We start from the raw sequence: 17008 nt of genomic DNA on the forward strand, positions 1-17008 counted from the left end.
CCAGGACCAGCCACTGCTTGTACTTATGTAACGCAAATGTGTCATTGTGACTTAAATCTTTTTTTGTATAAGGCAACAAAGGAAGACTACAAATACACTCGATAACGCATCCAGATTTGTGGCTGGCACAACATTGAGAGGTTATTATAATATGTGTCACACAGGGCCACGTGGAAAGACCCTAGACAATTGAAATAGTATACATCAAGTGGATTTGCTACATAATTGCATCACACATTTTGTTCACATTACAAATATTTGAAATTAGAGGTTCCGGCATTTAAGTAAAGGTAGCCTGAATATGGGCTAAGGTAGCACACAGGCCTAATGTGTCCTCAGCAAAGATTTGTGTGGAATTAAATGTTAGATTCCCAGAGGGACTAGCTTGGCTTTTCATCATCCCGGGGTATACCACCTGAGCCTTTGAATGATATATCACACCATCACTGGATGGAAGAGATCGGCCGTCACTGAACTAACTCATTGAGCCCAGACCACCGCTATCCCAGTTAGTGAAAACTTGCAGAACCCAACGGAAGGGATGTCACAGCTTCTGATGATGCAATACACAATGTAAAACTGTACAAAAGAAACGGTGGAAAGATAATATATATGTTTGATCTTGTGTCTGTCTCTTGGTCCTTTCCTTGTCCTGGAGTCATGTCCTGTCATGGTTTTGTGTTTGATGCCATGTGGTTCCTCAGAATTTTGTATGTCACCTGGAAACAGGAGAAGCTACTCAGGGAATGAGGTGATAAAATCACAATACTGGTGGGACAGTGCCACATAAGTGATTGATCACCTACCTTCTGTACTGATTTACATGGTAATAAATGTTTAGGCACATGTATTTGCCTGCTTCATGTGCTCTGCATCTGTGTTTTCCCGTCAGATCACCTAATATCATGGCGACGGGAATTATGCAGCAAATGGCGGGCAGAAGTATGTGGCAGGGGTTACTGAATTATGTGGCTAGAAAGTACAAATTATGCTACTTAACGCTGTACATTAGGTGACAACATTATTTAGCTGTTTTGTCATTTAACACACATTATTAATCTGAGCAAAGATTACTCCTTATTAGTACCAGTTTAACGCATGACCTTAAGAGTCAGCAACTAAAAAGTGACCAAATTACCTCTGCAAAGGATCTTCCTCTCAGCAGAATATGTCAGTCACAGAACTGCATCGTTCCAGTGGCCCTTCCTCTTACTAACATGCAGAAAGAGGAGACACTGCATGCTTAATGTGGGTGAAATAAATGATCATTATTTGTCATTGTATTAGTTGTGTGATGGGGTTATGAAAAGGAATGCATCTTTACAACTGCACTACATATATATGATGCAGTCTCAGTTTCCAACACAGGAGTTAATATTTTCTCTGAGGTAATACATGAATCCTATTTATGACTTGTGAGGCACTGAGAATTTGTGGCTGGTGCAACATGTATTTATGCTTTACACACTTTGACACATCTGCTATCAACATCACCACAACATTGATCTGTTTCAGAGCAGCGATTCACGGCATCTTCAACGCACACAAATATTCCTGTCATGTGACCAGCCTATTTCTGGACATCTTTGACTTTGAGAGGTCAGAGCTGACTCACTGCCTGAGAGGGACATGCTTGTTTTAGCTTATTCTCATTGTGTGTTCTATATCTGCACACCAGAAGTAGACTAATGCTGTATGCTTTATATTTGTTGCATTTGGGGATGCACAAGTTCCCCTTCAAAGGGTATATGGTGTTACCAAGCCCTGTGGAGTAAGGAAGGTGCATTATGGAGTCACCTATCGGTTAGGTGAAATTATTGCCAATTAACCTTAAAAAAACTATATGGGGACTGCACCATCCGCACAGTTTTATTTTGCTGGTGGAGCCGAAAATTGCAGGGCTCCCTGGCCCAGCTGTTCTAACAAAGTCCATTGAATGGCTGGGCCATTAATTCTCACATGTTTGTCCCAACCTTGAATGGCACAGACAAGCTAAAAACGATGGAGCGGAATGTGCCTCACCTTGTTTCGGAATATTGTATTCAATATTACAATTCACACAGAGCTTCTTGCCAGGCTTGAAGAGGTGTGTGTGTAATTTTTCATTTACGGCTGTGCCACACAACCAAACTGTGTCAAAACCGGAAAGGGGACCAAATATCAGTGTGATAAAACATAAGGCACCACCACTGCGGTATCCAGGCACACAATAGTGACATGGACAGTGGTCACCTTTGGCTGGATCAATGTCCGCACCCTGGTCTGCAGGTATATTTTGAATGCAAACCTTTTCTAATTGGGCACCATGAGATTCACTTGTCAAATGATTTCCAAGGAAGCAGGAAGTTGGGCTTATGTGCCCCAGAACTTTCATTGTCCGATCCACAGTCATTTGCATGTATAGGTTCAACTTACTTGTGTAAATGGCTTGATTTACAAAAGTGGAATAGGAATTTGAGCTTATAACTCAATTTACACTAATCTCATGGGTGTGGAGTATGCATTCCACAGTGTGGATGCCATAGAGAGTTTGTGCACACTGACAAATGTATGAATTGATAACTTCTCACAAACATTCTCAGCCTGGAAAGGTTTAGAGACTTTCTGTTGTTACAGTCAGGTGTAAATAATTTCTCAGTAACAGAATGAGGGGAAACATCCCTAACATTTGTGGAGTTGTAGGAGATGTGGCTTTTCCACTGGGAAAAACATTTTCCCAGTGGAAAATGGGGGGGGAGGGGGAGTTAGAAAATGTAAATGTCTCAGTTTTCATTTTTTTCTCATAAAATTGTTTTCCATGAGCAGTTATGTATGTGGAGTTGCTTACGACTGTGAGCAGTTCTGAAATGTTGTGACTGTTGCAGGCTCCCAGGATTACTTCTGGAATTCTTTGAGAATTCTAAAATGAGAATCGAAAATCTCCCCATTAATGTAGGAGTAAACATAAGACTGTAGGTTTTCTTAGTGAATGTGGCCCCTTGTTTCTGGAAAAACACACACAAACTTGGAACATAGCTGGAGGAGCCATGACTCTAAGCCAGGTGGCAGTCCAATGCCCCCTCCTCCCTGCGAATATTTGTTACTGTTTCGCTTCTGTAATCTAACTTGTCATTTAAAATGAAGCAGGTGATTTGTGGTTAGACAGTATTTATTTGGTTCTATATACAGAAGGTTTGCCTAGTTTGCTAGTTGCATGTCTTTGCATTCTTAAACAGTCATCTGCTGCTCGAGCTGCAAAGCCGTGGCTGCTTCATAGCATATTCGGGCTGGATAACTTTTCACTTCATAATTCATATGGGCCTAAAGTACTTTCTTTTCAAATATTTTGAACACTGGGTTTTTCTACTTGCTGGCAATGCTTGCTTTGGGCCTCTGTCGTCATTCTCCTCACTGAGAAAAGAGAAATGTCGGTGACCTCACAGACTGATAGAGTGAGTGGCCTATTTATAGAACACGCAGTGACACAGGAAGAAGTGTGCTGCTTAGCAGCATTTTTATTTCATTTTTATGTTGCTTTTCTTATGTGCTATATACATATTATAGGTATACGTTGAGGTTATTAGGACACTTCATTGCATTTAATTATGGAACACGCATGTCCATTGAAGGACTGGGAAGGCAGGATCCTTGTCAGGCTTGCAGGGTAACCACCATGTAAATAAGTTACATTTACATTATTTTTAGGTAATTTACATTATGTGGGTATCAAGAAATGCTGACATGTTTCTGGACCTACCTTGGATTCCCAAGAAAAACATACATTTGAAACTTTTTCATAGCCTGAAAAAATGTCAATGAACCAGCCCTGAAGAAACCTCACTGGGCACCACTGGTCTATGCAAAAAAATACTCTATTGTCCAAACCCAGGTTTCCTGCTCTAATTTGAATGGTCCACATGGCAAGGCCAAGACTTCAAATTTTGATTAGCCACCCCAACAGAGATAATTCTCACTTCAAACCCATCAGCCAGTGCACATATGTATGCACCATCAAGGCCCAGGTTATTCAGGTACACAAATCTGTTCCACAAATGCTAGCCCTAAGCCGAGGCCTGTAATGAGACTATTAACCAAAGGCAGTGCTTTAAATGCATACAGAGTACCAGCCCTTCTGTATTTCAATTTAAGACACTGACCCAAGATCACAGATGTCACACTTCTGGAACCTATCCTGTTTGCTCATCTACCACTGAAGCTCTGTTTCCCCAATCTGCACACATTTGAAGTCTCCTGTTCACTTAAGTGGCCTCTTCTGTTATTCTCTTTGTGTATAGTCACTGTTTTAGATTAGGCAGGTATTGCCAATGTAGAGAGATAATGTCTTTAAAATTGTAACAAACTGAAATAAATGGCTGCCCCCTTTTCCTTGCTCCTTACTCATTCTCCGAGTTAAATGACACAAATGTGCCTCTTTGTGGCTTGTTTGGTGCTCTAAGGTTTAGGTATAAACACACTAGAAAGAGTTATATCTCTAGGGTATCACAGTCTATCTATAGGAATGAGGCAAAAACACTCCCAAGATGACGGCCTTGTTGTGTCCTCTCTCCAGCAGTGACAGGCCTGGGAGGGTTGTTGTGGCACCTGGCATACATGACCTACACTCCAAACCAAAACACATAGGTAAAAGACATTGTCATTTACAATGCCAATACTTCTAACCCCCACAAATGCAAGACCTATTGCACTGCAAATGCTTGTTGTCACCTAGTTGTTTTAAAGGAAGCAACAGCATGACAAGGGCTGCTATTGGCAGTGCATAGCTTTATATGTGCATTGAAAGTCAATTAGATGAGGGATTCTTCATCCTCCAAGACCCCATGCTTATCCACAAGAGTTACACGAGCATCAATGGCTTTCCAAAGGAATGTACTCAAAATATTTTAAGGCAGCTTTGTTGGATAACCTGCATGTCATTTGTAAACATTCCTCAATGGATGCATCTTCCTTTAGAAATTAAGCTGTTTGCCAGAAGATTCTAAACAGCCTATCTACTTGACTCCAAGCAAACGTCTGCGATCTCCTTCTTCCATCATTTTTAGTGCTGAAGAATCAAGTTCCCAACCATTTGGAAATGAGGGAGACACAGTGACAAAGCAGTAAAAAAGTTACCTTAGTGTGATTTTAGTTTGCTTAATTCAGGACTTCTTTCTCGATCACAAGTTCCACCCAGCCATTTCACCATGTGTAGTTCTAGGAGAAAAAAACCTAGAAGTGCACTGGGCATTTGGCAAAGCATGGGTAGAAGACAGGACTAATACGAGGTCGCTTAGTTTGTTTCCTGGTAAAAAATGTAAAGTGGCATTTCTTTCGATAATCCTTCTCAAACTTTTATTAAGGAGAGAAATGCAGAATTGAAAGAGCAGAATCACTCTGAATGCAATTTCCCGTACTCTAGTGATTTTTCATTTTTAAGACTCCCGACATGGGAAAGTCAAGTAATGTCCAATATGTTCAAGCAGGTTTTTGGTAGGAAGGACAGAGATGCGTACTTTTCCATTGATAGCAGGGTTTTGGAAATGCAACAAGGAATGGCTTGATTACGTTCTTTGAGTGTGTGCCATTGTAGCCATCAATATGCTTTCTTTCGGATCACAAATGAGCACTGCAGTTCTTCCACTTAAATTACTGGGCTCCAAAACAAGTGAAAGAACACGAGAATTTTTTATATATATATATATACACACACACACATACTCTCACTCTCTTCCCCCTCTCACCCCCTCTCTCTCTCTTCCCCATCTCTCGCTCACTCTTCCCCCTTTCTCTCTTCACCCCCCTGTCTTCCCCCGTCTCTCTCTATCCCCCTCTCCCCCGTCTCTCTCTCTCTCTCTCTATTTCACTGATGCAGCACTTTATTGCACGCAAGGACTCTGGGCTTCCCCAATGTGTTCTAAAAGTGCCAACATTTTCAGTACTTCGCCTTAAAGACCCCAACAGCAGTATTTCCACATGCCATACATTACTCTAAGGGGCCACTCGGAAGTGAAGGCCCTGAAGTGTTCCCCACACTTTTCTCTGTTAGAGATGATCAGCCTGACTTGCATCTTCAAGGTCTGTCATTGTTCAGGTGCAAGATGGTTTTTAGAAGTCATCAGACATTAGTAACTGCCTTCTGGAGCTAAGTCAGGCCTAGAATATTCAAGAGCACTGAGAATGTGCAGGTACGCTTGTGAAATTGGATAAATCCGTTTTGTTCCCCAGATATTTGGAAGATTGGGAGTGGGTTTGTGCTTTCTGTTTGTATTCCCCACTTGGCTGATTCTACTCTGATTTCCACAGCCATTATCAGTTCTGCTACGCTAATAAGGATGCTCTAATTGTAAGAACAATGCCTTGATTTCTTAAGAATCATTAAACATGCTTTTTTTTTTTTTTTTTAAAGCAACATAGTCAGACCTGAAATCCTTCCACCCTAGCTTTCTTTGAGTAGAATCGTTCTTAATTCCAAGACACATGAAAAAAGATTTTCAGCATTTGGGTATGCGTATTGTTAAAGGAGTGGAAAATAACTAATGTGACGAGATTTTGATGAAAAAATATTGGGATGGAAAAATGTAACACTGGATTGTGTTGCTAAATTAACTATTGCGACTTTGTTTTAAATAGTATTCTTAATGAACTACTGAATCAGGGGTATATTCAAGTGTGAATATGTTAAACAGACTACTGGGTTTGGTAAGTGTTAGTTAACTTGAAAGGTATTTTATGACAAAGGTAAGTTCTATTCTTCCCTCATGCCTTGAAATGAATTAACTTGATTGCTTCCTTTCCCCGCCAGGGCCTTTTGAGGAACATGCCATAAGGGGATGTCATACATCTTGTTTTAAATGTGCCTGAAATTGATTTTTATGCATTTCACATTAAACGTAGAAGATCAACTCGTAGTTTAAGACCTATGACATTACCTGTTTGGTTGACTAGTGCATTCTATACCTGCTCAGGGAGCCAAGTTAGGAAAAGTATTTAGGATCTTTGTGACAGTCATAAGGTGGCACCAATGAGAGATTTCTGATGGGGAGCTAGTGGATTACTATGTGGACAAGCTTGTTAACATTTTGTATGTTTTAATGCTTTCGATCAAGTTCTGTAATAGAAAGGGAAACCAAACGCTATACTCCCAAGAAACTAGGGCATACAAATCATCTTTATAAAACATTTTCCAAAGGTAATTGTTTCAAAAGCCAAAACCAATGGGTAGGTCAAAAGGGTCCCTACTGACAAAAAATGAACAAGTGAGAAAATATGAAAAAAATGATGATTGGCTTAATCATATTTAAAATTCTCATATGACAATTCCAACTGGTGCGAGGTGCTACGTGTGATGACCCAGTGCAAAAATCAGGAGTGAATGAATGGGAGATGTGGAACCTTCGGGCTTTCCTCAAAGTGAGGACAATCGTTCCTGAATGTGTGCTGTACTGATGTGCCTCTCCTGAGTTTTGAGAAGTGGTCTTTGTAGTTCACCTCTGGCATCCTCACTCATTCAGTTTAGCTTCATTTGTGAGACACAGCCTCCAGCTAGGTCAGGTTGCTATGGTTGTCCTGTGGAAGACTTTGTCAAATTGTATGTCCTGGGGTTGAAACGACGAATAAGTCTCAAACCACAGTTCATTTTTTGAAAGGACCCTTGCCGTGAAACTATGTTGTGACAAGATATTTTATTATCGTTTATTTGAATCTTGTCCTGGTGGTTGAGTCCTTAAACTGTGCTTTGTGCACTGTATTCATTTATGCGAACTATTGCACTAGACTTCACTTTGCACTGCACCATTACTTGTTGCACCTTGTCCCCTGTTGGAATTTTCATGTAACAATTTTCATTTTCTGGCAGTAGGTACCCCTTATTCCTACCCATCTGTTGCGGCTTTTGAAATGATTGCCCTTGGAACAGTCATTAAAATTCTAGGCTGGAGCTTTGATTGGACAAGCTAGGTTGAGGCACTCACTTGTGTCATTTCAGAAGTCTGAATGTGTTAATTCTTTATTGGAAACATGCTGCCAAATTGTTTTCTAATTCTCTGCCTAAGTTATCTCCACATTTATTCAGACTTTCTGTCAAATTCACTGGTCTTGAAAGTATCTTGAAACTTGTTGGTGTAGATCTTGTTGCATAAGGGAATGTGCTAGTAAGACAGTGTGGCTTGCAGATCGGATCAGTATCAAAATGGTTTCAAACAATGATAAGACCTTGTATTACACTTGTCATTTATCTGCATTTTATTTTTAACTAAGTTACTTTTTCTTCATACATTTTTACAGTCTAATTCCATGGTTTCTTTCTTACAGGCCTTTCTACGGTTATCACGAGAAGGAAAGGCAGTTTATGAAGATCTATCTTTATAATCCAGCAATGGTTAAAAGGTACAGGAGAATACTATACTACATGTAATGTTCTAAACACCTCTTATCCCCTGGAAGTCAGTGCAGGTAAACAATTGTAGACGATCATTCAAGCCCTCCCATTGGTATTGTTAGTTTAAAATTTTCCTCCTTGGACCTGATATTGCGGGTAAGGGGAAAAACAAGAAATTAAGTGGAACTCCCGTAATTCACTAGCAAGGATGATTATACATACAGTAATAGCTGAAAACTCAGCCACAGTTGGAAGTGACTTTACTGTCAAGTGGATGTTCCTTTGCTGATGTAACATTTTTTTTTAATCGGAAATTATTTTGGATGAAAGGAGTGGGTGATCTAAGTAACATACTTTTTCAAAGTTCTTTGTGTAGTAAAAAAAAAAAAACAAATTGTCCTGCTTCTTCAGCTGTCATGCCCTCTCTTGTGTCATAGACATCACACTAGAAGTTCTTCTTTCTGAATAGCCCAGTTGCAACGTATGTACTACAGTTCTCAAGATCTGCATGCAGAAATCCATATCTTTCTTCATTATTTTGAACACTGATATCATTTATGATGTCCTTTAAATATCTGCTTTACAGAACCCTGCTTTACAGAAAAGGGTGGTTTTTCAGTGCAGGATATCCTAGAAGAGACTATACACACTCTACCCTTGTTGCAGGTCTAAGGTGGTGTTTTAGAAGTAGGGTTCTGCCTCTTGATGTTAGGTCTCTTATCAATTTTCTATGAGCCTATGTAAATCTGCAGCAGAAACATTTTTTTGACTCAATTTGTGTGATTAGTGAATGTTTTTGCTTGGTACTTGTTTTTATTGCCTTGTCTTTCCAACATTGGCGACAACAGTGGGATTAATGATAAAGACGGAAAGACAAATACAATATTAGGGCATACTTTGTCAAATTCATATAGGCATATGGAGGACTGCATTTTGAAATAATCCAGGTGTGTGTTACGCTAGGACAGTGCACGGAAGTCTGCATGCCAACTTGCTAGTAACCAAGAAGGTTCCAAGGGATAACCCAAATGTACTTGCAGACATGAAAGTAAGCTTGGTTAACCCCGTGGCTGGTCTGCAAACTACTAATATTTTCATTTTTTAACTATTGGCTTCCTATGATGCATTGATTTGTTTGGTTCTCACATCCAGTGCATGTTTTAGAAACACTGACTGTATCAAGTTATTTAGACTACAGTGTTGTGGTTTAGAAACTGGCTGTGAGTGTGTGAAGAAGATGTAAGTAGTAGAATGGTATGTGAATCATTGCAGAAGGATCAGAAGACTCTTGCCTTTCTTACAACATTCTTGCTCACTGTATTGTGTGTAGAGTAGTGCATGCCCAGTGATTATTCAGCTTATGCTGTGGAGATTGAGCAAGAGCAGTCGGAGCTCATACCTTGGAGACTGAGTGCTGACATACCTCTCTGTGTGCGTTGATCCATTCATTCATCCATGTATGTGGCATACTCCAGATGGAATGTACTGTATGAGAAATGGGTGTAGAGTGGGCCATGATGCAATGCAGCATTGTGCCTGCCCTTAGCGAACAAACTGCTGTGTAATGTAAATGGATAAAATCCTGTGGTTCTATTAATATGAATCAACTTTTCACTTTTAGGGTACGCGCTTTGGGCCAAGTAATAGGAGTTTTAAATAAAAGGGCGGGAGAATTGTACTGCATTAACTTTGCATTTGTTAACAGTTATTGTGGCATTTTATGTAGAGGCGTGTGTAAAACAAAAAGCACCGTAGAGTGCATGTTTGGGTGGTTATTTTGTATGTGTTGTATGCATATTTCTGCAACCTCTCAGTTTCTTGCTTATCCTAGGTGATCCTGCAATCGCTGTGGAGCTGTGGCAAGGAACCTTTAAAGTGTTTGTTGGTACATCTCGAAGGGAAACATTTTATGAAAAATAAACATTGGCCAGGTTTTGAAATCCTCTACGGGCTCACATTTTAAAGACATGCAAACATCCTATACCGCAAGTCAGCCATTTTGCTATAATGAAGAGCTTGTGGTTGGAGGAAAATACAGTGGCAGCCTATTTGGCCAGAAATCCGATTGAGATTGATATTTGTATTACTAGGCTCATAGAAAGCCATTGTAGAGGCTTGGGATTAGCAGTTATCTATCAGATTTTGAGCACAGAGCAGTGTTCTGAGGCCATATGAAGTTCAGCACTTTTTGAGTTTTTTAACCCCTTAGCTGCTGGGCCTTTTCCCCCCCAGTGCTGAGCCCTTTTTTGGCTATTTGGGGTAGTTCGCGCTTAGGGCTTCATAACTTTTTGTCCACATAAGCTAACCACGCCAAATTTGCGTCCTTTTTTTCCAACATCCTAGGGATTCTAATGGTACCCAGAGTTTGTGGTTTACCCTGGAGGAGACCAAGAAAATAGCCAAAATACAGTGAAAATTTAGTTTTTTCCAAAAAAATGGGAAAAAAGGGCCGCCGAAGAAGGCTTGTGGTTTTTTCCCTGAAAATGCCATCAACAAAAGGTTTCTGGTGCTGAAATCACTATCTCCCCACCTTTCAGGAACGGGCAGACTTGAATCAGAAAACCACATTTTCCAACACAAATTTGGCATTTTACTGGGACATACCCCATTTTTACTATTTTTGGTGCTTTCAACCTCCTTCCAGTTAGTGACAGGAATGGGTGTGAAACCAATGCTGGATCCCGGAAAGCTAAACATTTCTGAAAACTAGACAAAATTCTGAATTCAGCAAGGGGTCATTTGTGTAGATCCTACAAGGTTTTCCTACAGAAAATAACAGCTGAAATAAAAAAATATTGAAATTGAGCTGAAAACAACAGCCATTTTTCTTTATGTTTTACTCTGTAACTTTTTCCTGCGATGTCAGATTTCTGAAAGCAATATACCGTTTTGTCTGCTGGACTCTTCTGGTTGCGGGGATATAAAGGGCTTATAGGTTCATCAAGAACCCTAGGTACCCAGAGCCAATAAATGAGGTGCACCCTGCAGTTGGTTTTCATTCTATACTGGGTATACAGCAATTCATTTGCTGAAATATGAGGAGTGAAAAAGAGGTATCAAGAAAACCTTTGCATTTCCAAAATGGGATCAAGATAAGGTTTTGAGGAGCAGTGGTTATTTGCACATCTTTGAATTCCGAGGCGCCCATACTAGCATGTGAATTGCAGTGCATTTCTCAAATAGACGTCTTTTTTACACACTCTCTTATATTTGGAAGGAAAAAATGTAGAGAAAGATAAGGGGCAATAACACTTGTTTTGCTATTCTATGTTCCCCCAAGTCTCCCGAAAAAAATGATACCTCACTTGTGTGGGTAGGCCTAGCGCCCGCGACAGGAAATGCCCCAAAACACAACGTGGACACATCCCATTTTTTCACAAAATACAGAGCTGTTTTTTTGCAAAGGGCCTACCTGTGGATTATGGCCTCTAGCTCAGCCGGCACATAGGGAAACCTACCAAACCTGTACATTTTTGAAAACTAGAGACCTAGGGGAATCCAAGATGGGGTGACTCGCGGGGCTCTGACCAGGTTCTGTTACCAGAATCCTTTGCAAACCTCAAAAAGTGGCTAAAAAAACAAGTTTTCCTCACATTTCGGTGACAGAAAGTTCTGGAATCTGAGAGGAGCCTCAAATTTCCTTCCACCCAGCGTCCCCCCAAGTCTCCCGATAAAAATGATACCTCACTTGTGTGGGTAGGCCTAGCGCCCGCGACAGGAAATGACCCAAAACACAACGTGGACACATCACAGAAAACAGAGCTGTTTTTTGCAAAGTGCCTACCTGTAGATTTTGGCCTCTAGCTCAGCCGGCACCTAGGGAAACCTACCAAACCTGTACATTTTTGAAAACTAGAGACCTAGGGGAATCCAAGATGGGGTGACTCGCGGGGCTCTGACCGGGTTCTGTTACCCAGAATCCTTTGCAAACCTCAAAAAGTGGCTAAAAAAACAAGTTTTCCTCACATTTCGGTGACAGAAAGTTCTGGAATCGGAGAGGAGCCTCAAATTTCCTTCCACCCAGCGTCCCCCCAAGTCTCCCGATAAAAATGATACCTCACTTGTGTGGGTAGGCCTAGCGCCCGCGACAGGAAATGCCCCAAAACACAACGTGGACACATCACAGAAAACAGAGCTGTTTTTTGCAAAGTGCCTACCTGTAGATTTTGGCCTCTAGCTCAGCCGGCACCTAGGGAAACCTACCAAACCTGTACATTTTTGAAAACTAGAGACCTAGGGGAATCCAAGATGGGGTGACTCGCGGGGCTCTGACCAGGTTCTGTTACCCAGAATCCTTTGCAAACCTCAAAAAGTGGCTAAAAAAACAAGTTTTTCTCACATTTCGGTGACAGAAAGTTCTGGAATCGGAGAGGAGCCTCAAATTTCCTTCCACGCAGCGTCCCCCCAAGTCTCCCGATAAAAATGATACCTCACTTGTGTGGGTAGGCCTAGCGCACGCGACAGGAAATGCCCCAAAACACAACGTGGACACATCACAGAAAACAGAGCTGTTTTTTGCAAAGTGCCTACCTGTAGATTTTGGCCTCTAGCTCAGCCGGCACCTAGGGAAACCTACCAAACCTGTGCATTTCTGAAAACTAGAGACCTAGGGGAATCCAAGGAGGGGTGACTTGCGGGGCTCGGACCAGGTTCTGTTACCCAGAATCCTTTGCAAACCTCAAAAAGTGGCTAAAAAAACAAGTTTTCCTCACATTTCGGTGACAGAAAGTTCTGGAATCTGAGAGGAGCCACAAATTTCCTTCCACCCAGCGTTCCCCCAAGCCTCCCGATAAAAATGATACCTCACTTGTGTGGTTAGGCCTGGTGCCTGCGACAGGAATAGATCACACAACGGTCAATGTTGGTCCTTGCGTGAGGCAGCTGTTGACCCTGGGGTGATCCATTCCTGACACAGACACTAGGTGTAGGCACTCAAGTGGGGTAGTGTTTTTATCAGGACAGGTGAGGAGTCACTGGGTGGTAGGAATATTGTGGATCCCAGCATATTCCTGTAGTTTGTGTGACAGAAATGCGAGAAACATTTAGTTTTTTTTCAACATTTCAGCTTTGCAGGGTATTCTGGGTAAGAAAACTTTGGGGAAGCCACACAAGTCACACCTCTGTGGACTCCCCCGAATGTCTAGTTTCCAGAAATGTTTGGGTTTAGTGTGTTTCTCTATATGGCCGCCGAATCCAGGACCAAAAACACAGGTGCCTGCCTTACAAAACCAGTTTGTTTTGCCATGGATAATTTTGATGTCTCCACAATATGATTTGGGTGGTGGAATTTGGGGCTGAACTAAATTGGGGAGCTCCCAAGAGACCACTCTCTCTCTGCTTGCCGCCACATTCACCTGCTCTCTGGGTTGACCTAACCCACTATTACCCAGTTGCACAAACAGCTTGCGAAGGGACAGCAGGACTGTCCTCATCACCTCCCTCATAATGTACTGGAAGAGGAGTTATCGAATGGGACTCCTCTGACTGAAAAATCACTCCCAGAGTCTGCGCCATTGTCCTATCCCTCAGATGCTGTCTCAGTATCTGATGTCTCAGTCTCTGATCCTATGTCAGAGCGGTCCTCTATAACCCGAGTGTAGGCAGCAGTCATCCATCAAGATGCCATCTCTGCTATTGGCTAAACTGTTGCTCTAAAACACTAGCCTACGTAGACAGTCACAAAATCGATGGTGTGTGAGATATGTGCAACAGTAGAGGCCACCTTACCTGCGCTTCTTCCCTCAATCAGCACGTACTTTCAAGACACTCAAAAAACACCTTGTCACATACCATTCGTCACAGTCTTTAGCACCTCCTGCGCCCAGTCCAACAATCATTATTGGTGCTCCCACTCCCTCCTCCTCGGATTCCCTCATTACCACCCAGCAAAAGTGCCCTTCATCTCTCCATAGACTTTGCTAATGTACTCAGCTATTTACATAAAATACAGATTTGCTCTTTGCAGTAGGCATATAAACCTTCTGCGCTTCTTTATGGCACTAAAACTGCCACTAGACAAGTCGGACCCTTTTCCCCCCAGGGAAACCACACACATATTGACAAAAGTGATATATATATGACAGCCAATCACCTGAAACTCAACTCAAGCAAAACCGAAATAATCCTCTTTGGCCCACACAAAAACACCTGGGACCCCTCATGGTGGCCCACCACGCTAGGCCCTGCACCCACCCCCGCCAACCACGCACGCAACCTCAGCATCATCCTAGACTCCTCCCTCTCGATGACCCAACAAATCAACGCTCTCACCTCCTCATGCTTCAACACACTCCGTATACTGAAAAACATTCAAATGGATCCCCACAGAGACCAGAAAAACTGTCACTCACGCACACAGCAGCAGGCTTGATTACGGAAACGCCCTCTACGCCGGCACCACTCTAAAACTCAAGCGCAAACTACACGCATCTAGAACTCAGCAGCACGACTCATCCTCGACCTCCGCCGACACGAACACATCTCTCCACACCTCAAATCCCTCCACTGGCTCCCCATTGAGAAAAGGATCACCTTCAAGATCCTCATCCTCGCACACAAATCACTCCACAACACAGGCCCTGCCTACCTCAACGAGAGTCACCTTCCACACCCCCACACAAAACGTCCGCTCAGCTGACCTCTCTCTCGCCTCTGTCCCCCGCATCAAACACACCACCACCGGGGGCAGATCCTTCTCCTACCTTGCACCCAAAACCTGGAACGCCCTCACAACCCACCTTCGCAAGACCCAAAACCTACTTCTTTTCAGGAAGGGCCTCAAAACCTGGCTTTTCGAACAGTGAACCTCCCAGCCCCTTTCCCTCCCCCCGCCCCCCCCCCCCAAGCGCCTTGAGACCCTCACAGGTGAGTAGCACACTTTATAAATCTCTTTGGTATATATAGATCTACCTCTATATATATATATATATATCTATGTACATAGATATATCTATAGATATATCCATGTACATAGATATATCTATCTACATAGATATATAAATATAGATCTATATATAGATCTATTTTTTTTAGTTGTTGTATAGTTTCCTTGGGGGCCAGAATGGCCCCCAGGGAAACCCTACAACATCTAAAAAAAAAATTGCCCCCACAGGGGGTCACCCTGCCGACGGGCGACCGCCTGTCATTTTTTTTTTTTTTTCATTATTTAAAAGAAAAAAAAAAAACAATCCCCTGGGGGGAGGGGGGCGCGATTGCGCCCCCCCCCCCCCAGGGGGCACCTACCTTTTTTTATTTTTATTAATTATGCCCCCGGGGGGGGGGGGGCGGCCCGTTTTCCGAGGGGGCCGCCCCCCCAAAGTGAAATCCCTGGCGTCTAGTGGTGTTTCCTGGCCCCCGATCGCAGCTGTGCTGCGATCGGGGGCCAGGAAACACTTTGAGAAGGCCTCGTAAGAAAGGGGAGACTCTCCCCCTTTCTTACGAGGCCTTCTCAAACTGTTTCTGGCCCCCGATCGCAGCACAGCTGCGATCGGGGGCCAGAAACAGTTTGAGAAGGCCTCGTAAGAAAGGGGAGAGTCTCCCCTTTCTTACGAGGCCTTTTCAAAGTGTTTCCTGGCCCCCCGATCGCAGCTGTGCTGCGATCGGGGGGCCAGGAAACCTGAAAGTGTTTCCTGGCCCCCGATCGCAGCACAGCTGCGACCGGGGGGCCAGGAAACACTTTCAGGAAGGCCTCGTAAGAAAGGGGAGTGTCTCCCCTTTCTTACGAGGCCTTCCCGAACGTGAGAAAGGCCGTTTTCCCCATCAAAGCAGGAAGCGGCCGCAAGGCTGCTTCGCTGATGTCACAAAGGGGCGGGTGGGGGGGCGGGGGGAGACACGGAAGCTTCCGTGTCTCCCGGGGGGGGTTTAAAAAAATAAATAAATCCTCGGGTGCGACGCACCCGAGGATTTATTGATACCCTTCCTGGTGTCGGCCACTGGTCGTGACCCGCACCAGGGAGGGTGTGTGGGCGTCGGCCAGTGGCCGACGCCCGCACCTATCAGGTTAAGAAGGTATGTTGTGAGTTTGTGGTTTGAAGCAAGAGAATCAAGTTGCACAATCATGAAAAATCAGTTTTTGAGCTTGAATGTGATGAAGGTGTAGTGTCTCATATTTCTCTTATTGGTAAGTGAAAGATCTTTATTTCCCATAAAGGCCTCTTTGGATGCAGTTCTGTTAAACAAAAAGTAAAAAGTAGTCTTGGTAGCTCTGTGGCTAGATAAGGAAAAAAATAAAGGGATGCCAAGTATTGTTCTGCAGTAACAACCACAAGGTATGTACAATAGTCATGTAGCTAAAGTCTAAACCATATGTGGTTAGCTGAAGGCCCTTAAGGTTTTTCACAGTCACCAATTGTAATAATGTTTGTTGAATCTCTTGCTGCCCTGAATCATGCCTTGGAGTTCAATCCTGTATGTACACTGATGAAGTTTAGGTCTAGGCCCTCTTGAAAGTTGGGGCCTTTTCATGCTTCAGCTCAATTTTAAGACTTAGTTTATGGACATTCATAGGTGAATGGGTAGTGTCGGTGGAGCACCAGACAAGCTGACAGAGTGCAGAGGGAAAAGCCCATTGATTGTGAGGCCCTCTCAGTGGGGTTGTTGATGTTTAATGTTAAAAAATGATTAAAAAAAAGCAGGACAAGCAACACTGAACAGCGG

General features: G+C 42.9%; 1 protein-coding gene across 4 annotated transcripts in view; it reads left to right on the forward strand.

The window, feature by feature from the left end:
• The window catches only part of REV3L (REV3 like, DNA directed polymerase zeta catalytic subunit), a 948974-nt gene that overhangs the window by 170064 nt on the left and 761902 nt on the right, over window positions 1-17008 (forward strand). For all 4 annotated transcript variants that reach the window (XM_069234598.1, XM_069234599.1, XM_069234600.1 and 1 more), the window contains exon 3: window positions 8287-8361. In XM_069234598.1, coding sequence (XP_069090699.1) covers window positions 8287-8361 — 75 coding nt within the window. The remainder of the gene's footprint in view (window positions 1-8286; window positions 8362-17008) is intronic.

Source organism: Pleurodeles waltl, chromosome 5, assembly GCF_031143425.1.
Source record: "Pleurodeles waltl isolate 20211129_DDA chromosome 5, aPleWal1.hap1.20221129, whole genome shotgun sequence".
NCBI classification, from domain to species: domain Eukaryota; kingdom Metazoa; phylum Chordata; class Amphibia; order Caudata; family Salamandridae; genus Pleurodeles; species Pleurodeles waltl.